At 41.8% G+C, this 24,721-nt stretch overlaps 2 protein-coding genes across 21 annotated transcripts in view; one reads left to right on the forward strand and one right to left on the reverse strand.

Annotated features, from left to right (window-relative positions):
- Window positions 1-24,721, reverse strand: part of LOC141410877 (uncharacterized) — a 137,070-nt gene that overhangs the window by 66,544 nt on the left and 45,805 nt on the right. For 4 of the 16 annotated variants that reach the window (XR_012435674.1, XR_012435671.1, XR_012435673.1 and 1 more), the window contains exons 8-11: window positions 23,968-24,029; window positions 20,043-21,775; window positions 17,560-17,634; window positions 12,079-12,262 (exon numbers count right to left, since the gene is read on the reverse strand). Coding sequence is in view for 1 of the 16 variants with exons in the window: in XM_074041610.1 (XP_073897711.1) it covers window positions 19,263-19,576; window positions 20,043-20,391 (663 nt within the window). In the remaining 15 variants the exon portion in view is untranslated. Of the gene's footprint in view, window positions 1-5,558; window positions 5,744-7,133; window positions 7,193-9,993; window positions 10,567-12,078; window positions 12,285-17,559; window positions 17,635-19,262; window positions 19,577-20,042; window positions 21,776-23,967; window positions 24,030-24,721 lie in introns of those variants that run through there. The other 12 variants (XR_012435681.1, XR_012435677.1, XR_012435678.1 and 9 more) reach the window with 10 other exon arrangements.
- On the forward strand, window positions 422-18,636 carry LOC141410876 (cGMP-specific 3',5'-cyclic phosphodiesterase-like). 5 transcript variants are annotated; one of them, XM_074041604.1, is made up of 3 exons: window positions 422-701; window positions 14,111-14,699; window positions 18,497-18,636. In XM_074041604.1, the coding sequence occupies exons 1-3, from the start codon at window positions 580-582 to the stop codon at window positions 18,602-18,604; spliced, it is 819 nt and encodes a 272-aa protein (XP_073897705.1). In that variant the 5' UTR covers window positions 422-579; the 3' UTR covers window positions 18,605-18,636. The 5 variants fall into 5 exon arrangements, with proteins under 5 accessions (XP_073897705.1, XP_073897707.1, XP_073897710.1 ...); XM_074041606.1 differs by lacking the exon at window positions 18,497-18,636 and adding an exon at window positions 15,802-16,107; XM_074041609.1 differs by lacking the exon at window positions 422-701 and adding an exon at window positions 722-1,222.

Genomic DNA, 24,721 nt, shown 5'->3' on the forward strand with positions numbered 1-24,721 from the left:
TGCACTCCCAGGAGCAAGGACAAGCATTAGGTTAGCATCATCTCTCACTTTCAGGTGAAACTTCCTTATCTTCTGCCTTCTAGGCTTGAGTTGGGTTCCATTCATTGTAACCTTCCCTTTCCTATAATGGGATCTTCTGATCACACCCAGTCACCTTTGAGTAAGCTCCTCAGGGGGCTCCACACACAGCGCATCCCAGCGGCCGCCTTACTTCCTTCTGGAGGTGCCCACTTGGTTTGCATTGAGTTCGTCTATCGCCCCCGAGGCTGCTTCGGAACTCCGGAACTTGGAAGACTTTGAGAACTGGACTCCTCCAGACACCAAGCAGGGCTGGCGCTGCAGCGCCACCCTGACTGCCACACCTGGAACCCGGGAGCCTGGAGCTAGGAGGCCGGGCGGGGTGGGCGGGGCGAGGCGGGGCTGGAGGCCGGACCGAGCCAGGCCCTTGGCTGAAAGCCTGCGGGACTGCAGCAGGGAAAGGGGAGGGTCTCGGTCTCTGTCCCGCGCTTCCAGCGAGCAAGAGACCCTGGCGGGGTGGAAATCCGCACCCGCCAGCCGCAGAGGCGCGCGGCGCAGACCATGGACCCGGCCGGCCCCAGCGTCAGGCGGCCGTGGCAGCAGCAGGACCCGGACTCGGTGGAAGCCTGGTTGGATGATCACTGGGACTTCACCTTCTCTTACTTTGTTAGGAAAGCCACCAGGTAAGAAGAGGACCACTGACAACACGGGGGCTGGAGCGCAACTCAGGGCTAATCTCTGCCTCTGTTGAATTCCCTTCCGTTTACCATAAAACAAACCCTGTCTCCAGGCCCCTTGGCTTTGAAGTAGGTCTCGGGGTTGTGTGGGGCAGAGTCCTCCACTTGAAGCCAGCGCAGTCGCAAAACTCTGGCGTCGGGTCCAAGCCAGCTTACAAAGTTCAAATACAAAAATGTGCGTGCGACTCCGGTCTCCGCATTCCCCAGAAGCAAAATTCCTTTCGCACACCCGCGCTCCCGGCCTTCCTCCGGCCCCTTTACCTCCCGGGTCCCTAAGCCCGCTTAGCAAAACCAAAACAGCGTCCGAGCCCCTTCCCTGCAGTTCCGGAAGCGCCGTGGCCAGCGGGGTCCGGGTGACTCCGCTCCTCCCCTGGCCCCCCTCGCGCTGACCCTGGCGGGCGGGGAAGCCGGGCAGGGCTGGGCGGCGAGGAAGCCCTAGGGCAGCAACATGCCGGAGTCTTTGCAGAGTGAGTGTGTCCTCTTCTGTCCCTTCCAGTCCCTCGATTGTCCCGCGCTTCCTTTCACTTGCTTTTTCGCCCATGGCAGTGCGGAAAGGAAAGTTCTGCCCGGGTTGCGGGGCGCACACAAAGAGCGCAAGGGAGGCGCCATGGTGAGCGACCCCAGGGGCTGACGGGTCCCGCTAGACCCCGAGGCCAGCGCTTCCTGGTCCTGAGCCAAGCCCCGGGCGGCCGTTGCGGGGGCGGGGGCAGGAGCCTGTGCTTTAGGAGGCGGCTGCGGGGCGGGCAGTCTGGACCCGCGTGGGAACAGCTTGCCTTACGGTTGGGGACGAACTGGGACCGGAGCTCGGGACAAGAGCGGGGAGAAGTGCCTGGCGCGTGGATTCCTGAGAGGCGTCGGAGTCGGTGCGGGGTCGGTCGCGGCCAGGGTCTGCCGCACACTAAGGCTGCCTTTGGAGAAGGGGCCCGAGCCCCGCCGGAGGTGGCCGTTGCACAGCTGTGCCGGCCGCCTTGGCTTGGAGGGCAGCGGTGTCCAGGACGGTGAAGGTGGAGGAGGCCGGGACTGGGCGCCTGGCTCCCACTCTCCCGCGCGTGGCCGCGGCTTTGTCGGGCGCTTCCCGCCAGGGGGCGACGCAGCGCGGGGCCAGCAGGCTGCGACCCGCTGGAGCGCGGGGCTAGGGCCTTGGGCAGCGGGTCCTGCGCTGACCTAACCTGGGAGCGACTTCACTGCTGGAGCCTCCTGATTCCAGCCTCAGCCGGGTTCGGAAAGGACCCCCCCGCCCACGTTTGCAATGTTGCCCTTTGGAAAGAAAACGAGGTATTTCTTTCAGCATCCCTCCCTCCACTTTCCCTGGGGCGCGATTCCCCAGCCTGAGTCCCATAGTGCCCCTCACACCTGCGGGAGATGCCTCATTGAAAACCGACGGTCACTTGTCTCTCTCTACTTTCTTGCACATCTATTACTTGGGCCCTTTTAATCTTGTTTTTCCTAGGAAACGTTCAGACTTGGTGGCGATTTGGGAGGTCTTTTGACAGAAGAGGGCTCAGGGACAAATCTAATACTCCTCTCTTTAAGTACTCACCCCACCTTTATAAGTCATCTTTCCTGCTTTAGCCTTCCTCCTTCAAAATCCAGAGGGGTCAGAGGATAGCTCTGGAAGGAAAGTGCTCTTTCTGAAAGTGATCTTTTTGAACAGCACTTTTCTGCGGGTCTGAGGTGAGGCACTAAGGCCATCTGGGTCTAGAATCCATTGCTGTGAGCCAACAGTTTTCAGGGGTCACCTGCTACTGAGGCCATCTGTCACCAGTGTCTTTTCAATCCTCTACACTCCCACCCTTCTGCAGTCATTGAATTGGGGCACAGAGAACGGAGGAGGCAGAGAACTAGGCTGAGCTTTAACATGTGCTGGAGGGGTCTTGTCCAATAAATCTGCATAAACTTCCCTTTAAAGTCAAAAACTTGGGACAATGCAGTGATAGTGCTCACTAGTAAGAATACTGTCAGAACCTACCAAAACTTTGAAAATGTAGCAACATTTTATGGAAAACAGAGTTAAGTTACATTTCTTTTCCTATTCTTCTCCCATGTAGCATAGGATTAAATCCCCAGTTCTTAAAATGACAGTGCTAACTATAAAATTTAGATGATCCAAAACTCCAAGAGATTTGTTTTTCAATTACAGTTTTTAGTTATGGTTGATGATGGCAGTAGGTTGAACACTTTGGGGGGGTCGTGTTAAGAGAAGACTATGTTGAGTACAACTTGGAAAACGAAAGTGTAAAATGTTTGAGTAGTGAGTGTGGTGCAGGCCCTCAAGTTTAGGAGTTATAAAGTGCTGGAGATGTCAGTGTAAAGAATATAATCTCAGAATTTTTGTGCATCCAGAGGGCCTTCATGAAATAACATTCCAGTTTGGCTTTATACTGGTGGCATTAACTGGAGATTTTTAAATAAGAGTAAGAAGGTGGACATCAGTTGGTTATAAAAATGTCAGACTACTAAGCCCAGTGTGGTCGCATTATAGTGATAAAAATTTATTGTATACATCTTAACTTTATAGCCCTGTTTTTTAAAAATTAAAAGTTCGTATCACTTTGTTAGGCATTGTAAGTGTAAGACGAATACTGTATGTGATTTAGAAAAGGCAAGACACAGAATAGTACTGTAGAGGCATGTGGCATATTTTAAAATTTACAGTGACTTTTGAATTCACTTAGATTGTGCATTTGCACCAGTAATAGAGCTTGCTGGTGGAACTATTTCTACATTGTTTCTTGTCATTTGCCATTCAGGCATGCTTTTCTATCCTATCCCCAGACCTGAGTGATCTGCACTCAGTGATGAAAGTTCTGGCATTCCTAAATTCTCAAAAACACCTGTGAATTTTGGTGGACCTGGAAAGCAGTTAGGCTGCTATACTTCATTATTTTCTATATTTTATCTTCAAGTGCAGAGCTAAGTACCTCATTAAAAGCTATAGCTTCTAGTATAGAAGCAGTTCCTTCCAGTAGTCAAAACCTGCTTATGCGAATTTAAGGATGTCACATGAATAATTCATAGCATAATGTATTGATGTAGAAATTAATTTGATTCTAGTGAGCTACCCCCACCTTATTCTAGATTACTTGCAGTCTTACAGGCCTGAGATGCTGTGTTAATTGGGGACTTTACTGTGCATGCATTTACAAATGTCGCCTTCTTGATGCTAACGCCTCTTAACAGTTATTCTTGATGGCACGTTAGAATAAAGCTATCTTTCATTGGTTACTAACCAGCTCAGTGATTGTGGGTAATGTTTTAGGTCATTTAGTATTATAATAGTGAGATGGTTAAATTTTATTGCTTTGTTTTGTACCAGGCAAAAGCCTGAGAATATCTGGCATATAATGGAAATAGAAGATACTAAGTGAGGAATAGTTTTATGGCAGGTTGGATCAAAGTCCATAAACAGAAGTTTTACAGTCTCATGCAGCTTTCTACATAGACTTTTTATGTGACACTGCAAAGCTGTGCTGAATCAGTTGAGTTTCCAACTCCTGTTTGAGGTTCTTTCTTTTTTCTTTTGTCATTCTTTTCTTGTTTGTAAAAGGTATAGTATTTTTATTTGTAAGATATATACATTAAAAGCAGATGGTGGATGTAAAATAAATATTGCTCTCCATTTAAAAAACTTATCATTTCTTTAATTACAGAGAAGCATAAACTTTTTTTCTATGTTGAGACAAATGATTTGTTAAGCATAATTTTTTAGGCAATCGCTGATGTTGAAGACAATTAAACCCTCAGAGCACTGACCCAATCTGACTTTGATATTATTTATAATACCTCATGATGGCAATTCTGGTGCAATAATTGTCTTTTCTCCTTGTATTGCTCATAACTAGGGTCCATATGGCCAGCTTTAAGCTACCTTATAGTATCCTGGAAGCATGCTATGAATTGAATTCTTCTGCCTGAAGGAACCCATAGAACCTGGAAAAAAATAGATATTTCTTATGCCTTTCTGTCTCCAGCATTTTTAAAGTTTGAAATTTAGAACCTTTTGTGAGCCTAACTAAATGATCATGGTTCATAAAAATACAAATTTATTGCAATAACCATTAGTCCTAAATAGATATCTTGAAATAAGTCTATTATCTTAGTATCATAAAAACTTAAATAGGCTTGTTGGAAAATTTTCAGTTTGTGATCTGTAAAAATTGCCAATATTTCATGTGATCATGTCCATAGCACTTCAAAATTAGGAAGCTTGCTAGCATTTTGATTATGTGAGGCAACAACATTTTTTTCTTTCTTTCTCTTTTTTTAGGGAGAGGGGTACTAGTTTGGAACCCAACCTCTGACATGCTTCTGAAGTGTTCTGCCAACTGAGCTACACCTCAGCCCCCAAGTTCCCTTTTAAAATAATTCTACTTTAGATTATTTGACTCTGGTCTCTGGTATCACTTCTTTTTAAAAAATTGCAGCTTAAAAAATTGTATGAAGTGTGTACCTTCATCCCTTACCTGATCACAGAGAATGTGTCATTCCTTTAGATTTGAGAATGCGTCATTCCTTTACATTTGAGAACACAAATTAGGCTAGAGCTTTGCTGCTGCTGCATGGTGTGTTTTAATAATGCTCAGGAATGATTTCTTTCATAATTATAAAAGCTAAAGAGAACTACATGGCATTGATTAGTTCATGCCTCCAAAACTTTTGCCCCTCTTCATTTCTTACAACTGGTATGCAAGTTATGTTTGTTTTTTTTTCTCATCACCTATTGTAGGATAAAAACCTTTCTGGAGTTTCAAAGCCTTTAGTAAGAGAGAGGACAATTCATGAAGTCAATGAGTTGATTGGCAATGATGTTGAAAATGATTTATTTCTGAATTTAAAAGCAGACTTGCTCCTGACTTTGCAGGACATCCGGTGGCATTAGTTTAGCTGTACAGACGTGGATTCCATTGGCCAGTAGACAGGTGATGGATGTAGCTTGGAAAGATCTGTCATGTCAGGTTGTCAGGAAAAAGTGCCTGTGAGCTACAAACCTAGGAATACAGGTGGAAGAAGGTCTCTACACATGAGTCACTTGTTTGATATTTAGCTCTGTAATCTTACTGATTGACTTGTTATTCTCATTTTATTTTAAATTATATTATTGTAATTTTTTACAATGTAAGTGCTTTATTCATTGCCCTGAATCCTAAGAACTAGTATTTATTGTCAAGCAATATTTAAGGCAGGTAAAACAAACTGAGTGCTAAGTGCATAAGAATCATTTGATGAATATTCTAAAAAGTTTTTAAAAACCTTTAAAAGAAGTATATTTCTCTGGTTTTCAGTTTGTAGTAAACACACTTTTTGAAGGCTATGTACCATTGTTTTCTTCTTTTCCCTTGATTCTGAATTATAAAGTGACATTTTACAAATCATGTTGTATGAATAGATTTATTATGCCTTAATTTGGGAGAGAAATGATCCTACTTTGATTTTATATCCCTAATGATAATTATAAAAAAGCAAGAATCATCATCTCTACTCTGTTAAATAGCTATGGTAAGGATATAAGAAAAGATCAGAATCTAAGCTGTGGAAATAATTAAAACTCACACAGACATACACACAAGTGTCTGCACAGGACCTTTCAACCCTCTCCACATTACTCTGGATTTACTTGAGTCATCTGCTTTATCTGGACTAGTCACTGTATCCAGGAGAGTGGGGTTGTCTAATTTTGTTGTTGCTGTTGTTGTTTTTTGGGGGTAGATAGCCTATAGGGTGAGCTGTCCTTTGGGGTTGGGAGCAGGGAGGGTAAAACAAAGCAATGTGGGCAGATTCAGAAGTTCCAGATATCTACCATGCCTCGTGTTGACTTCCTTTTGTTTTAATGTTGGTTGAATGTGGAATTCTTAGAAGTAGAATAAATAAAAGTAGATATAATTTAATCTTGGTATAGCTTTTATGCAACTGTACTACCAAAATAAATTTAAATGTAATTATGAAAAAAATGATAAAACCATAGCCAAATGCAAATTGGCAGCATTCATTAAATCACCCTTGCAAAGTCGATGTGGCCCTAACTGCCTGATGAGCAGTCTAGTGAGGTCAGCTGGCCTTGGCCACAGTTGCCCATGATGACTCGCTTCTCCTGCTGGGTCTTTGAGCAGTCATGGAACTTTTATTCCAATAGCATAGCAAACCAGTTTTCATTTTTTACATAGAGGAAGCATACTTGCATATTGCATTTGCTCTTATTCGCTCATGAACATAAATATCAATCTGTGCACTGAAATTACAGGGTAACACTTGCCTATAACATGGTCATGCTATAATTTAAGGCATACTTCCTAAACCTTTTTTTTTTGTATTAATTATGATCAGTTTGAAAATAAAAATTTAAAACATTTTCATAGAAAAATACAGATCTTCAAAACATACTTGTGTTGAGCTCTTGGGGTCTGAGATTGAGAAATGCCAATGTAGTTCAGCTTCTTCATCTAAATCGACAAGCAAATAAATTTTCTTATTTACAGCATAGATTGCTGCTACTATATTTTCTTTCAGATGTATTAGGTGTCCCTTTAAACATCTTTCATACCATGTGATTTTGAATGCAAGGAAAATTACAAAATAGTATGTCCTTTACAACTCTCCATCATGGTATGGACAGTAAAGCCATAGGAAGCAATTCTGTGATTTGTCTATATTTGATCCCAGTAATTTTCTGAGATGTTCTCATGCAGGAGAAAACTTAAAACACTAAATAACTTCAGGCAGATTGTTCATTTCTTTACCACACTGAAGTGAACTATTTACTGTGACCAGAGTAGAGATTATAGGAAGTTATGAGATAGAAGTGCCCCAAATATCCCCTTTTGTTTAATACCCTGTTATAATCTGTTAAAATTTTCATCATCTACAGCAGTGCTTCTCAAAGATGATGTTGGCATTGGAAGGTGACACTTTTGTGTGAGAGGCTTTCTGGTGCATTGCAGGACATTTAACATTCCCAGGCCCTAGACAATAAATGCCAGGGGCACCCCCAGGTTTGTGAAAGTAAATCTGTTCCCAACATTTCAACTGTTCCTCAAGGTTGGCCCCATAACTTGGTTGGGAGCCACTGTTCTGAAACCTTTAAAATTTCTTTCTTTTTATGGTGACTAGAAGCCCTAGATCAGACAGTCTTAGGCCTCAACTGCAGAGCCACCTTTCTAGAATGACTGTAAGCACATTATTCACTCTGTGAAGTGGAGATGATGGTGTTTTTCATCTAGTGGAGTTCTTAAGACATTAAAACCCTAATGTATAGTTCTTGGCATTTTTAGTAGTTTACTGTTTTTACCTTGAGAATCATTAGCACCTAAAACTTAATCAAAACTTTGATATCCGTTCCCTTTTTTTCTGGTAAATGGGCATTAGAACAACACAATAGTGATTGTAGAGACCTTAAGTGCCTTTCTCATTCTAGATGAATTTTTATTACTGGTTTGAACACACCTCTTGTGGGATTCTGTACGGTACTAGAAAGGGAAGTGAAATAGGAATTCAGACCCCAAGATTTTGTTTCCAGTTTTGCTACTAAAGATCTTTGTGACTAGCCCAAGTTAACAAACATCATCTGTAAGGTGGGCAGTGAGAAGGGCTGAGGAATCAAGACACAGATTCATAAATGAGATTTAAAGCCTGCTTCAACTCTTAACAGTTCTTGCTTCTCACTAAAAGAGAAGCATATCAGCTCCTCAAATTGAAGTTTCATTGCTGTAAGTATTTTTCCAAATTTGAGTAGTGGAACCAGGTCAATTACACAAACAACCTAACTTAAACTATAAAATCCAAGAGCAGAAAAATTCCCAATATAATTTTTATTTGAGTTGTTTTGATGTTTTTTCCTGCAGATAATTTTAGCAGAATTTCATATAACAATTCTGTCTGTTCAGAAAATTTAGGACACTCTTTGTGATTCCGGTACTAGTGATTAATTCACATGACTGATGATAAAAACATTTAAAAGAAAGAAAGGTTGACATTTTAATAGTATACTTATAAACATGAAAATGCAGTGTGTTTATGGATTACTCAGGGCCTGTAATGTTTTCTTCTGTTTTGCTTGAGGCAACCTAGAAACCTGTTCTGAAAGTTCTGCTCCAGGGACTTTGTCTGTGGCCCACCTTGTGGCCCAAGGACAGCACTGACCTCTTCAGCCCCCCCCTTGGATGAAAACTAAAATGGCCAACTTCAGTCCCCAAATGACCTTTAGCAGATTGTCCAAGCATTGTTTTATCAAGTATTAAAAACATACTTTGTTTAGAATTATCATCATTATAAATATCACTGTGGTTTCCATCATAGGTAGTGAATGTTTATTTCCTCACATTTATTGCCAATATTATTTAGAGATGATAGTCCCCAAATCTATATCTTGAAAAGAATTACTTTCTAAGTAGTAATGGAAAAACAAGTTACATTCTTTCATTTATTTTTCTCAATTTTTAACTCTTAATCTCTATGTAGGATTCAGAAAATTCTGTTATATTCAGGTATAATTATTGGTGTGGAAAGTCAAGTGGTGTTATTTCATTTTGAAAAAACACATTGCAATAGTTTTCTCTCTCCCCCACCTCTCCCATCTTTGAGATGAACGATGCTTTTAAATTAAAGGCAATGGCAGAGCCAGGATATAGTGGTACATGCCTGCAATCCTAGCACTTGGGAAGAGTGTAAGGCCAGACTGGGCTACATAGTAAAAGCCTGTCTTAAAAAACCAACCTCCCACCCTCCCCACGCACCCAATGCTAATATCTAGTTATTCTATTTAGGTGCATTTAATAAATTCTCTTTATTTTTTAGTTTTTTGGACTCAGCACACTCTACCACTTGATCCATGCCCCCAGCCCTAAATTCTCTTTATTTAAAAACATTTAATCAATTTAAAACATATACTACATTCAATGTTTTTTCTATTTAGCTTTCTATTATTTTTTAATTGTTTATTCATTTATTCATATGTGTATATATTGTTTGGGCCATCTCTTCCCCCTGAATTTTTATCCTTTGATACATTATTTTAGGCAAATATGCAAGATGCATTAAACCAGTTGTGTCATAAGTAGGTTTCATCTAATTATTTAACTCATGAGGGTTATTAGGTTTATATCCCAATTTTACTGAGCCTTATAAGTTTTTCTTTACTTTCTTATAGGCCAAGAAATATTCTACAAAACCTAGACAAAATATTTTAATTATTTTCCCTGTCAAGACATCAGGAACATTGAATATGAAGACATTTCTGCGTTTCTCAAAACTCCTTTTGTAAGATGAGAGAGCAGTTTGACTTTGGTAGAAAGTAAAGTTACTGCTACATGGAACTGCATAGTAACATTTTACTCTTTTCAAAGAATCTTATTCATTAATTCAAAAAATGTTTAGAGATTACAAGATAAGCATATTCAACTTGCAAAACTCAAACCTATTTAAATAGCCAAAAAATGTATTACTAGCTTGGCACAATTGGATTTAATAATTAGTTGAGTCTATCATTTTAAGAATACAACACTTTTTATGAGAATATAACACTTTCCCCTTTTAAAAGTGGGAACACATGTGTTGTGTAGAATGAAACATACAGGATTTCATTTCTGCCACATGTGACATTTTGATAAAATAAACTGCTGATCCCCCTCCCCAGAATTCCTTTGGGGAATGTCACAGGTGAATTGATCCATCCTCTGTCTACTAAAGGCCAAAAGTGGCCAATGCTGGTACACACAGCTGCTGGGGAGCCAGGCTAGTGGTGGATGTTTTCCGGGTTCTCAACCCACATTTTGTCACAGCATCTTGAAGGGCAGTGTTGTTAGAGCTGTGAAGAAGTCTCCTGAAACCAAAATGTGTTAAACATCCCAATGTGCAATTTAAGCTGCACATGTCTTCCCTAGAGTAGAAATACTAGGATAACACATTTCTTATTGGAGTCATATTTCAAAAGATTTTGAGATTTAAGATTCAGAAACCTTTATGTTAAGAAGTCATGGTCTGTTTGTGACAACTTTTGTTTGGTTTTTCCCTCCCATCTGATTAGATCTTGTCCTGCAGGTGCTTTGTGAGCTCAGTGTAGGACGTGTTCCTTACTAAGCCGGAGCATCACCTGTAGTATATACAAGTTTGAAGCCACAGGTGGTATTCACATTAGTGTGGCCTGAGAGAAATCATTACTGACATTAATTCTGGTGCCCTTTATGGTATCTCCAGATGTTTTAAGTCGTATTGTAAAAGTTGAAATACAAAACTGAATTTACTCACTGAAAACGGATGCATAATACAGCTCATTTATGTGGTAAGAATGTTTTGGTGTAATAAAGTAAGGTAGGAAGTAAGTGAGTGGAGGATAATGAAACAGATTTGGATGAGAACAGGGAGCCATTGGGATGGGATGTTAAACGTCAGGGTCTTGTCATTGATTATAAATTCTTGGCTTCAGTTTTCATTGCATTCACTTGGCCAAGGCTTTCTGGCTTGTCTTTCATTAGCAGCTTGTGAAAGTTAAATCAGCTGACAGTGTCAATGCCCTATGCTTTCTGAGGGGTTCCAGGTTTGCAAGGCAGTTAGCGAGGATGCCTGTACATGAAAGTTGTACCCTAAATTATTAGTGCTTGTGGCAAAGAATAAAAATTACCTCAGAGGAACTTGTTTCTTTTTCATTGTTTTTGCTCAGATGGCAATGATGCAATTTATACTCCTCTTTTAGAAGAAAATTTAGAGGAAGTCTGCAAAGGATGGCATTCTGAGGTATTTGCTCTGGCAGAGGACATTGAATGCTCTTGGTGCATGCAGCTAGCCTGGGCCACCCAGTTGGTTCCCCTGCATGTGGGCATGTACCAGACACAGCCTTTTCACTTTTCTTTTTTCCCTGTACTGGGATTAAACATAGGGCCTCACACATGCAACACAAGTGCTTTATTACTTGAGCCATACCCTCAGTCCATTTGTTTGTATTGTTTTTGAGATGGGGTCTTGTGATCCTCCTGCCTCCCTAGTAGCTAGAATTATAGATATGGATCACCACACCCAATACTGTCATCCTTTTTCTGATCCCTGTAGTTGAACTTTAAGAGGAGCTATACAGCCACTGCTCTGTACCCCAGGCATTCATCTCCATGGGAACAGGCACAAAGGGTGTGGGAAATAGCAAAATCTCATTGTAGTGAGCTTACTTTCTTTTGCCTTCTCTGCTAATATTTGATTTTGACTTTTAGGGAGGGGAGATTTGAAGTGCTTCCATATTCATTTTTTTTTAATTTGTGTTTGTTGTGAGTAAAGGAGTCAGGAGATTTTCACCCTGTTTTAAAATGAGGAAGTTGAGAGGCAAAAAGAATTTGAATGGTCTTACCCAAGAACCACCTCGTGGACTGTTGATAATGTGAGCTGCTGTGAGGTCTTCATGGGATGTTGATACCAAAGCCACTGTTGCCATGGATGGACTTGACCTCAGAGAAGTTGTGATGGTTCAGCATTTCATCTGCTGGAACTAGATTATCCTCTGCTTGCTGATTTGGGATTCTTGACTTTATAACCTGCTAAAGATACTACATTACACTTCACAAAGAGATTGGAACTTTTGGCATTTCCTCTTTTTATCTAGGATGAAATTGAAACTCAAAGGAAGAAGCAAATGCAAAGAATCCAGGACTCACTGCTGAAAACAGCCTCTTGGACCATTGTAATCCCAAATTTTAGCAAGTAATAACTTAGCCTTTTATAAGAAGATCACAGTTGATTTCTTCTCTCTTGTGAAACATATTATGTGCATAGTTTTGAGAGCAAAATAAAAGAGCTTGATTCTAGAGAGGATTTTATGCTCTAGTTTTGCTTCTAGTTTTTCAACAGATTATTAATCTAAGAACTTTCAAAAAGGTCCAATTATGTGCAAGACTATAGGGCAGTCATCCTCTGTGCTGTTTCAGTATTAAAATTAGTAATTTGATAGCCTACAACCCATTAGTGTGTTGCATAGATTTTACCTTTCCTTCATTGTCTTTTCACCAGTAATTTTAGTTAGAAAAAACAATGTGGAATGACTGGGATGGCCAGAAAAAAATAGAATATTCCCAGTTAAATTTGACTTTTGCATACCACTTACATTAAAAAGTTATTCATTGTTTACCTGAAACTCAGTTTTCGCTGGATGTTCTTTTTTGTTTGCTAAATCTAGCAACACTTAGAGTGACTCTTCTGTCAGACACATTCATTATCCATTCTTTTTAGTGCATTGCTTTTGATTTATAAAACATGACCCATATATGTTGGGATTCAGTTAGATGTTTTTAAAGGATGTATTCTCAAGAATCTTTGCTTTCTGAATCCTTTGACATACTATTTTTTACCTCACTGTTGTGGTGTGCTGTTGTGATCCTTTGTAAAGGTTTAAATTAGGGAATGTGTTATTGGGAAAGATGTTATTCTCTCTATGCCTTCTCTACTTGATTTTGATTTTGACTTTCAAAATCAGAGAGACTGATGCACTGCTTTCTTTGTGATAGGAATTAATATTCTGAGATAGTTGATTTTCTTGTAAGCCATAGTTATGGGAATGGGAGAGCTGAGTTTGATTCCTGGTTTTGTCATGGACGAATAAAATGGGTTTGCTTCAGACATTTAAGTTAGCGTCATAATTTAGAAGTCGGTTTGTTAATGACTGCCTCACCAGGATTAAGTAAAATGTTCTCCCTCTAATATCAGTAACTGGGTAAAGTTACAAAATCACCTAGCTTCAAGGAAGAGAAGGGAAAATACGAATCCAATCCTTAAGCCATAGAAGTGATTTGTTTGGCCAGAGCTACCAGCAGGCCACTATCGCCTATAATCTCAGCACTCAGGAGATCAAGGCAGGAGGGTTGAAAGTTCTAAGCCAGCCTGGTATACATACTGAGACTCTATCTGAAAAAAACTAAAACCGTCAAGCAAAAATTCCATCCAGGTTTCTTGACTCCCATCTGTTCCTTTATACCCTTACATCAGACATGTTCACATGAACCCAGGGCCTTGCACATGGTCAGCACACCCTATACCACTTGGTACCTATAACCATTGTTTTTCTCACTGTATAAATGCACCATGATGTATCTGTCAGCATCTTTTAGTGGTATTATATTGCTGCTTAGCTTTGCTGTAGAAACAGTACTGTGGTGAGTGCTCTTGTGTTTCCTTTGCCACATGGAAAAGGAACTTTAAACAAAGGCTAGATGCATTTTAAAATTTGTTGGATAAACAAATTGCCATCTACCGAGATGATAATGTTATTTTTCTACAGCTCCTAAGTATGGAGAGTGACTATACCCCTGCACTAGAAGGATTTTGGGCAGCTTTCAGGGTAGACTCTTCCTCCTCAAGTAACTTATGTGTCTGCATGTTCTGTTCTGCAGAGAAATGGTCAATGCATGGTTTGCTGAGAGAGTTCACTCCATCCCTGTGTGCAAGGAAGGCGTTCGAAGCCACACCGAGTCTTGTCCTTGCCCTTTGCCCCAGAGTCCTCGTGCAGAGAGCAGTGCCCCTGGCACACCAACCAGGAAAATTTCTGCCTCAGAGTTTGACCGGCCCCTCAGACCCATTGTGGTCAAGGATTCTGAGGGAACTGTGAACTTCCTTTTGGACTCAGAAAAGAAGGAGCAGATGCCTCTAACCCCCACAAGGTTTGATAGTAATGAAGGGGACCAGTGCTCAAGACTCTTGGAATTAGTGAAAGACATTTCTAGTCATTTGGATGTCACAGCCTTGTGTCACAAAATTTTCTTGCATATCCACGGACTTATCTCTGCTGACCGCTATTCCCTGTTCCTTGTCTGTGAGGACAGCTCTAATGACAAGTTTCTGATCAGCCGCCTCTTTGATGTTGCTGAAGGTTCAACACTAGAAGAAGCTTCCAACAACTGTATACGCCTAGAGTGGAACAAAGGCATTGTGGGGCATGTGGCAGCACTGGGTGAGCCCCTGAACATCAAAGATGCGTATGAGGTAAGTAGGGGACAGAGGTAGCAGAGGCAGGCAGAGTTGAGGGTGATATGGCTAGGGCATTGGACGGCAATTGTGGATAACGTGGATTTTGGATTTTTAAACTGAGGTGTAATAATTCATACTTATTTAAATGTACAGTTAGAATTCCTACCTTTCAAATGCCGTGCTCCTTCCCTGGTGGTTTGGTCGAGGATATAAACTTGTGGGAAATCGTACCTTGTTCTTTCCTTAATGGCAATGTGAAGATAATTCATCTCGTAGAGTATTCTGTCATCTTTTTATCTGATGACTATACATTTCCATATCTGTGCTATTTCTACATGACCTTCTGCAAATTTTATGGAGCTGTCCTCACAGCCAAGGATTAGAGAAACGGGATGTGACATCACGTCAGGGTGATGGAGAAAGGTTTTGTTGAGGAAGCAATGTTTGTTGAGAAGGTAGTTTTTGAAGAATATGTAAAATTTGAATGAAAAAGACGTGTGCCTGGCGAGATCCACATATAAAGGGAAGTTTGAAGAAGAGTCGAGAAGGTTGAACTGTGGAAATGTGTACATCAGAATCAGAATAGACACTGAAGGGCTGTGGGTGCCCAGCTAGCAAATTACTCGGGTCTTGAGTGCCAAGCCAGGAAATATATATTTGATTGACAGCCAGGAGGAGTAACTGAAGAAGTTTTGAAGAGTTACTAGTATGATTTAAACTGTGCTTTAGAAAGGTACATTTTCATCTTTCTCAGTGATAAAATGAATTTTAAGGAAAAACACTAGATGCTGGGAGGATAAAATGTTATTTTAATAGTCCAAGTATGAGAAGCGAGGGCCTGACCTGGACTGGCCTGAAAGATCAAAAAGAAGGAGTGGATTTCAGATGAAGAAGTCAAATCCACAGATCATGACAGGTAATAGGAGATGGAAGTAAGGTGAAAAGAGGAGGATGACTCAGGTGTGAAGTGGGTGAATGAAGAATGATCCTGGTGAGGAACACTGAGAGGCAGGGATGTGAGCTAGAATAGCTTAGGTAGGTTAACTCCTGAGACACATTTTATGAATGCACTCTGTGTAAGTAGTTTTTTGATTCTGATTCTCTGAAAAATTCACAGGTCTTCATGGAGCGATCTCCTGACCCCTTTGAGTGCTGTAGTGATGTTGCACTGTAGCAGACTCAAGAGGGGGATTAAGGACACAGCTGAAGGATTGCCGCCAAGTTTGCAGAATTCCCTTCCTGTCTTAGGTGACAGCTGGGTTTCCACTTTTCAATGGCACCATAGTCCCAATTGCAGTAGGACTATAAATATTCTTCATCTTTGCTGAGAAAGCCTTCATTTATCTGCGTGGTCCTACGTGTCTCCAGCCCTGACCAGTCTTCATGCACATGCATTTTATTAAACCTTCTTACTGTCTTTAAAGTTTTGACAGTGTATTTTTTTGTTTTGCAGTTGACAATGGTTTCATTCTTGTACTGCTGTCTAGAGCAGTTAGTGTCCTTGATTTGCACTGCTCCCAGGGTGAAGCCTCTTTGCCTGTCGATTCCGCTTATGGCTGCTTCACCCTTGCACTCTTGCTCTGTGTTTATAGTGGTCACACAGAAGTTATTCACATCCAAGAATTTCATCCTGAATTGTGGGGTTGATCTTAGTTCTAATTTATGTTGTGATCTAATTTACACTGGTATTAGCAGTGGAAGTCAGTTGGCTAATGGATTATTCATCACTCAGCCTTACACATCATTTGAATAATCTAAATAGTGTCTCATACATAGCCTTTGGTGAAAGTCTTCAGAATGTGAAATGCATCCTAATGTTTTTAAGCCCTGCCTCTTTAACAATACATCTGGAAAAGTGACATTCTATATCAGTATTTGGCCACAGCACACTGTTAAAGGTTATAATGGTAAAAAACCAAGAGGTGGCCATGAAATATAACATTCAAATTAAAGCTGAGAATTAAAAACATAGCTTCACAGATAAATTAGTTGTAAGACATTATCAGTATTTGATTCAGTTTTTAAAACTTTATAACAAAATGATATATAATGACACATTTGAAAATACAGTTATCTTATTACTGATAAAATATCACATTTGCCTATTTAAAGTGTAAGATAAGAACCTCAGCTTCGATCAGTGATTCTAAAGATCACGAACACTATCCATCCATATGCTTAGTTAGTAAGTGCTATGGGTACACTGATTGATGTTTCTTCTTTTCATCTCCTGAATCAGCCAATCAGTCCTTCTTTCTTCTTTCTGTCTCTTTCTTCCTTTCCCTCTCTCTCTCTCTCTCTCTCTCTCTCTCTCTCAAGTTTTGACTTTACTCTCGGTCTCTCTTTCCTCTGTTCCTCCCTTCTTCCTTTGGTGGTACTAGGGTTTGAACTCAGGGCCTTGTGCTTGCAAGATAGGAACTCTACCACTTGAGCCACCCCACCTCTGAAGCCTTTTTACCTTTGCTGCTCTTCAGATAGGGTCTTGATGTTTTTGCCCAGGGCTGACCTTGGACTGTGATTCTCCTACTTACACCTCCTGCATAGTAGCTAGGATTACAGATGTGCACCACTAGGCCTGGCCTTCATGCAACTTCTTGAATGTGCAGGGCACTTATTAATAATAAGATATCAGAACATGAATTAATAAGAAGATAAAATATTAACATGCATGAGAAGACTTTAACTTAATAAGAAGATATATTGTCATAATAAGACACATCATGTGTTTTGGTGTCTCTCGTCTAAATGAAAAACTATGTATCAGTCAATACCTACATGAGATGGGCTTGAACTTTTGTTCCATATCCTAACAAAGTTTTAAACCTCTCCAAGATTTTCTATGTTGTAAGGACTTAATTTATTAAAACACACCCACCTTGCCCAAATTAACTGGAATGTGAAACTCGGATTCCTGTTTCTGCAGGGTAGTCACTTCCTGTGTACATGATTTCTAGAGAGAGAACATAGATGGTGTTAGGGAAGTCACACCACAGCTTCCATCACTGTGTGGTTACTATTCCTTCTGCTCCACTTCTTCCCTCTCATTCTCTTTCCAGAGAAACAAATCCACACCTCCTCTCACCTGCAGGTCTCACTTTCTACCTCAAATATTTGTCAAGACACTTTCCTAAAGGAATATGAACTGTCTCAAATGAACTTCTGAATTTTTTGCAAATTAAATTTTAATAAAGCAACACTAGCAATTGTTTTGTTTTAGATAAATCTACTAATCTCTCATGTGGTAATTGTGCCCTAGGGAACAGTTTGTGAACGTCTGTTATTTGTGCTGGTTAAGTATTCTCATTACTTTGCGGTGTTACCTCTTTCTGGGGAGGGGCCAGTACTTGGATTTGAACTCATGGCCTCCTGTTTTCTTGGCAGGAACTGAACCACTTTAGCCATACCCCCTCCCTCTTTTAGGCCTTATCTTAAAAATGCCATTCTGTGGGAGAAAATGAGCCTTACTTGACAAGGCCTCTGTGCTCTTTCATTTTTAGTTTTCTGTCATTGTTATTTTGATATAATTTAAAGTCCACAGAAAACTTGCAAGATGAGTATAAGGAACTTCCATATACCCCTTCTCTGTATTCTCTGCTTGTTTATCTTGTGCCCCATCTTTTTATTATTTCCTACCTGTCTCTCCTCTCCCTCCTCCTCTGCCTCTTTCTCTCCCCCTTCCTCTCCCCACCACTGTCTCCCTTTCTTTTCCTGTCTATCTCATGTATATAAGTAATAAATGTTTACTATTTTTTTAACGGTTTAATAGGTTGGAGACATTTTTACTAAATGGTTCATTATCTTTCTTGATTTAGATATTTTTGAAGAGTACAGGCCAGTTATTTTGTATGGTGGCAGCAAAGACCAACGGCAGCGAGGCAGCCGCTCTCCCAAACACGCATCCCCTTGCTCCACTGCCCTGACATGCTATTAACAGACGTCACACATGGCCAACATCTCCCTCCCCGCTTCCTGGCAGGGCGTAACTCATGGAACTGCAGCACGCCCTCCTCTGAGCGCAGACGCACGCAAAGGACACCGGGGCACCACCACTCCACTGCCTGCATGGTGTTCATATGGTAAACGTGCAACCTGCCGAACTTTCCCGCTTTTACAACTTCCCACCCACTCACATCCTCACACAGCATCGTCCATGTTCTTGTCAGTAGAGTTGGGTCGAGAAGGAGCATCGAAACACGGTCACCCTGGGAGTGTTTGCCTGTCTGTGTGTGAGTTTCCCCGCAGGCATGCCCTCTTCCTACTCAGTTCACACGGAACAGGAGAAGTGTGATCACAGAATAAATGTGAGTCACCTAAATGCTGACCAAATCACATCAGGGGAAAGTCTCCGGACCCATGCTGAGAGCCGCAAATGCTCGCCCAGATTCCGCCAGGCAGTTGTCACCCTGTGACAACTTGAACCACGGAAATCATGATGGAAGGCAGGGCAGAGATTTCTCTTCCCGCCAAAGAGTGAAGCACTAGATGATACAGGGAGACGTCCCCCAGGAGTGCAGCAAAAGGACCCTAAGCCAATATGAAACCGACACACCTGCATGACCATGATGAACACAGCGCTATTCACTGAACCCATGCTAGGGAAACGACCCTAAAGGTCTGCTGAGGAATGGAGCGAGAAAACGTGCCATGCTGTAATGCGGTGCAGGTTGAGGTCTTCGGGAGGAAGAATGAATGTGACCTGCTTGGAGGGGGAATGGCTGCGGTTTGGGCACACCATGTGAACGTGAGGACGGCAGGCTCAGGAACACAAAGGGCACCGGTTTTCTCGCAGACGTGGAACATCGATACGGCACTTGAATGCATGCATGAAGGCGCACGTGATGACTTGGGAACTTCTGCTATGGGGAGCCGGTTTCTGACAGTACAACTGCCCCCTGGGACTCGGGGAAGGAGGAAAAGAGGACGACTGAGCTTCGGCACACTCAAGAGACGTAAACGCTTGGCAGACAGTACCGGCCCGGGTCTCCTCATGGTCCACAGGGGGAACTGTGCCTGAGGCCTCTTTGCGGGCTCGGGGCTCTAGGTCCATTCAGCACAACCCTAAGGCCTCTGCTTCCTAGCCTAGAGCCCTGTGGATCCGGGACATTTTTTCTGGCAAGGCGAGTCAAAGTCTGAGCGGGACACTCTCGTGCCCCTGGCCCAGATGAGCAAGCGGTGATCAGCTTGGTCACAGGCAGTCCGGGGCCCCGGGTGCCGGGCAGTCCCGGGCCCCTTAGCCCAGCCTTTCCAGCATCCCTCGCTCCCTCAGCACCTTTCCACCAGGGGATCAACTAATCCCTGGGCCTTCCTGCTTCCTCAGCGGCCCAACCACAGACACCCCAAGGGACCCAGGAAACTCACCAAGGATGTCTTTAGAGGTCGCCTCCGTCTTCATCTGCGACTCCATCTCAAACTCATCAGGCTCGACCCCCGGTGCAGTACTGCAAGCAAGTTTTTGCCACCACTGCTGCTGGAGCTGCTGGCACAGAAGCACGTCAGCCGCTGCCGCCCCCTTCAAGCAGCCTCGGCTGCGCTGCGCGGCGCCCCGAGCTGTCCTTGGCTGAACGCAGGCCAAGACAGTGCTGTGTGGGACCATTGCCAGGCCAAGAGCCCGGCTAGAGTGGCGGGCAGGAGGCGTCAGGGAACGATGGGCTACTGGGATGGCCGGACAACCACACGCGCCCTGAATGTGGCGGGGCAATCCTCCCATCTGCTGCCCCAAACTCCCGCTCACGAACCCTCGGGCATTTCCATGGGGCTGACCACCTTCTGAGAATGAAAAGGTGCAGAGTGCCGTGGGGCCAGGTTGGGTCGGGGTTCAAGTGAGCCCAGTATGGCAGCAGCCATGACCTACGGCAGCTAGGCAGCCGCACTCCCAAACAGGCATCCCCTTGCTCCACTGCAATGATGCACTGCCACCACACGTTGCACACGCCCAACATCTCCCTCACCATTTCCGCCCAGGGCATAACTCATGCAGCTGCAGCCCACCCTCCTCTCCAGTGCAGAGGCACACAAAGGACACCGGCGCGCCACCACCCCACCATCGGCACGCTGTTCATCTGGCAAACGTGCAGCCTGCCGAACATTCCCGCTTTTACAACTTGCCACCCATTCAGATCCTCACACAGCATCAGCCATGCTCTAGTCAGCCGATTTGGGACGAGAAGGTGCACTGAAACACTATTACTCTGGGTGTGTTTGCCTGTCTGTGTGTGCATTTACCCACGGGCATGCACGCTTCCTACTCAGTTGGCATGGGACGGGGGAAGTGTGATCACGGAATAAATCTGAGTCACATCAGGGGAAAGTCTCCAGACCCATTGCTGACAGCCGCAAATGCTTGCCTGGATTCCACCAGGCAGTGACACTTGCACACACCCGGTGCCAACTCGAACCACGAAAATCATGATGGGAAGCAGGGCGGAGATTTCTCTTCCCACCAAAGAGTGAAACGCCAGATGATACAGGGATATGTCCCCCTGGCATGCACCCAAAGGAACCTAAGTCAATATGCAACCGACACACCTGCACGACCTTGCTGAGCACAGTGTTATTCACAAAACCCAAACCTGGGAAACAACACCCAAGGTCTTCTACTGAGGAATGGATGGAGAAAACCTGCCATTTTGGAATGCAGTGCAGGTTGATCTCGTCAGGAAGAAGACCGTACAAAGAATAAAAATCAAATGAGTTTCTTCGTTCATTTTTAAAACCCGTTATAATCACGGAAAGACTAAAAAGCAAGCCAGAGAAGACAAAACCATGGTGACACTTGTTAATCAAGACCAGCATTCCCTGACTTCCTCCTGCCAATGTGCATCCTAAGCATGACTTGTCAGTCAGGTATCAAGGGTCCAATACTCATTTTAAAGCTTATGTAGGTTATATTACACCACTCACTTGCCCATTCTCATTCCTTAAGCATAAAGATTGTATCACAAGTAAAGCAATTGTCAGCTTTTATTTTTATCAGAGTTTAAACTACCAATTAGAGTTTTAAAAATTATAGGCTGAAGAATTATTGTTTTCCAGAGTCTGAAATGTTCTGTTTTTTCTTTCTTTTCTCTGGAAGATCCTCCTTGTTGTTCCATCTTAAGACATGAAAAAAGAACAGTATTTTAGTCAATTCACTACACATTTTGACTTTATTAGCTGTGTTATTTCAGACTAAATAATTTGAACATGAACAAATACAGGGAATCTATTTGACTGGTATGCAAATTTGACCTTTCTTTGTTTAAAGTTTCAAGACAAGAAATGCTAAATGTAGGATAAGGACACAATTTTCAAAGTAAGATCTTCCAAGTTTCAAAATCACTTTCCGATGGAAAGAGCATGATGTGGGAGTCACAGGATTGCTAGCCAGAGCATAGCAATTAAGTCAAGGGAACAATTTAAACCCTCAATCAATGAATCAAGAAAACATTAGAAAATCTCAAAATAGAAATGTGGGGAATAAAAGAAGGCAGAGAATATGACTCATCAAATCATTAACAATCAGTCAATAGAGGATTTGGTGGACAATGAAGGGAATGCTAATGTCCACAGAATGTAAGAATGTTTAATGAGCTTAAACAGGACACACAGAGAAAGTCAATGAATCCCAAGAAAATTTGGATTAAAAAGCTCAAGGATTCACAGAAATGACTAAATTAACACATTTCAAATAACTCTGAAATAGAAACAAAGTAAAACTTTTTTAAAAAGACATATACATGAAATAAAGAACATAGTATAAGAGGTGACATGGAAAGTCTCACAGGAAACGTATCAAAACAGAAACTCTGGTAACAAATAGTTCTTTAAGTCAAAAAACAGAATTTCAGAGCTTGCATGATGAATAATGAAATCTTATCATTCAAAAGTAAATGGATGGAACTGAAGAACATCATCCTGAGCGAGGTTAGCCAGGCTCAGAAGACCAATAATTGAATGTTTTCCCTCATATGTGGACTTTAGATCAAGGGCAAATACAGCAAGGTGATTGGACTTTGGTCACATGATAAGGCGAGAGTACACAAGGGAGGTATGAGGACAGGTAAGAAACCCAAAAAAACCTGATAGTATTTGAGGTCCTCAATGCAAAGGAACTAATACAGAAACTTTAAAGTGACAGAGGCCAATAGGAGAAAGGGACCAGGAACTAGAGAAAAGGTCAGTTAGAGAAGAATCAACTTAGATTCTAACACATATGTACATGAATTCAATGCGAGGAATCTTCCTGTATAGCTTTCCTTATCTCAACTAGCAAAAACTCTTTGTCCCTCTAATTATTGTTTATACTCTCTCTTCAACAAAATTAGAGACAAGGGCAAAACAGTTTCTGCCTGGAAACGAGGGGGTGAGGGGGAGAGGAAGAGGGGAAAGGGAGGGGGCAGGGGGAAGGGGGGAGAAGTGACCCAAACATTGTATGCACATATGAATAAATGAAAAAAAAAGAATTTCAGGTCTTGAAGACAACATAGGTATCAAAAATGCAGAAGAATATTTAGTACAAAAGAAATATGCCAGATATCTGTGATGCCATCTAAAAAACAATCCTGCAAATCATGGGCATCAGAGGAGGAGAAGAGGTATAAACCAAAGGCATAGGAAATATATTCAACAAAATAATAGGAGGAAACTCCCCAAAAACTCAAGAAACGATGCCCATCCAGGTACAGGAAAATAAACAGATATGACCAAAGTAGGACCTCTCCCTGGTGTGTAATTGTTAAAATAATTTGCACAGAAAGAAATGAAAGAATATTGAAAGTTTTAAGAAGAAAATCAAATAACATATAAAAGTAAACCCATCAGAATAACAACAGAATCTTCAACAAAAGCCATAAAACCATAAATAGAATGGTGTCAGGTATTTAAAGCACTGAAGAAAAACAATTTCAACCCCATGATACTCTACCCAGCAAAGTTATAATTCAATTTCAAGAAGAAATAAGCCCTTGCATGATAAACAGAAACTAAAACAGTATCTCCCCACTAAAATCAGCACTCTAGAAGATTCTCAAAGGACTCGTACACCTAGTAGACTAAAATCAATATAGCCATGAAAGGATGGGAATCATTCACTCTCAAGAGAAGAGCAGACAAGTAATTAGAGAGGAGCATAGAATTCATGCACACACACAAACTCTTATTCAGTAAAAACTACTAAGTGAGAAGAATCACCACATACCTCTCAATATAAACATGGAATGTTAATGTTCTCAACTCTTCCATCAAAAGACTGGCAATGGGGATGAAAAAGGAAGAGCCTAAAATTGGTTGTTTATAAGAAACCCACCTTACAGACAGGAACATGGGCTTGGGGTGAAGATAATGGTCCATTCAAACAGGCAGGAACAGCTAAATTTAAAACAGGTAGACTTATAGCTTAAATTAGAAGATGCAAAGTAGGTCACTTCATACAAATAGAAGGAGTAACACATTAAGAGGAAATAACTGTTTACTTATATGCACCTAAAGTCAGCTTACCCAATTTCATTTAACATACACAACTGTACTTAAAATCATAACCACCCAAAGATGATAGTAGAAGACTTCAGTACTCTTCTATCACCAACAGATTGCTCATTCATGCAGAAAGTCAAAAAAGAAACTTTAGAATTGAATGACACCATAGAGCAAATGGACATGACAGAGGTGTACAGAATATTCAATTCTGCAACAGCACAATACACATTCTTCTCAACAACGTATGGAACTTTCTTCAAAACAGATATTTTAGGTAACAAAGCAAGTCTTAACAAATAGAAAATTTAAATAACTACTGCATAGTGTCTGACCACAACAAAAGAACTTGAAGTCAACCAAAGAAACAGCAGAAGATATTCAGCCACCTGGAGAATGAACAACATATTTCTCCATGATCAGTGGATCACTGAAGAAATAGAATTTAATGAAAATGAAAGCACAATCTACCAGAGCCTATGGGAAACAGCAAACTCAGTGCTAAGGGGAAAATTTCTAGCCATGAATGCATATATTAAAAACAGAAAAATCACAAATAAATTACCTAATGTTGCATTTCAAACTTC

The sequence above is a fragment of the Castor canadensis genome, chromosome 9, assembly GCF_047511655.1.
Source record: "Castor canadensis chromosome 9, mCasCan1.hap1v2, whole genome shotgun sequence".
In the NCBI taxonomy this organism is placed as follows: Eukaryota; Metazoa; Chordata; class Mammalia; order Rodentia; family Castoridae; genus Castor; species Castor canadensis.

Bases quoted from the DNA above. Each gene is read 5' to 3' on its own strand.
- LOC141410876 (XM_074041604.1), top strand. From the start codon at position 580: ATGGACCCGGCCGGCCCCAGCGTCAGGCGGCCGTGGCAGCAGCAGGAC. The intron at 702-14,110 runs GTAAGAAGAGGA...TCTGTTCTGCAG, and splicing joins TTTGTTAGGAAAGCCACCAG to AGAAATGGTCAATGCATGGT. The intron at 14,700-18,496 runs GTAAGTAGGGGA...TTCTTGATTTAG, and splicing joins ACATCAAAGATGCGTATGAG to ATATTTTTGAAGAGTACAGG.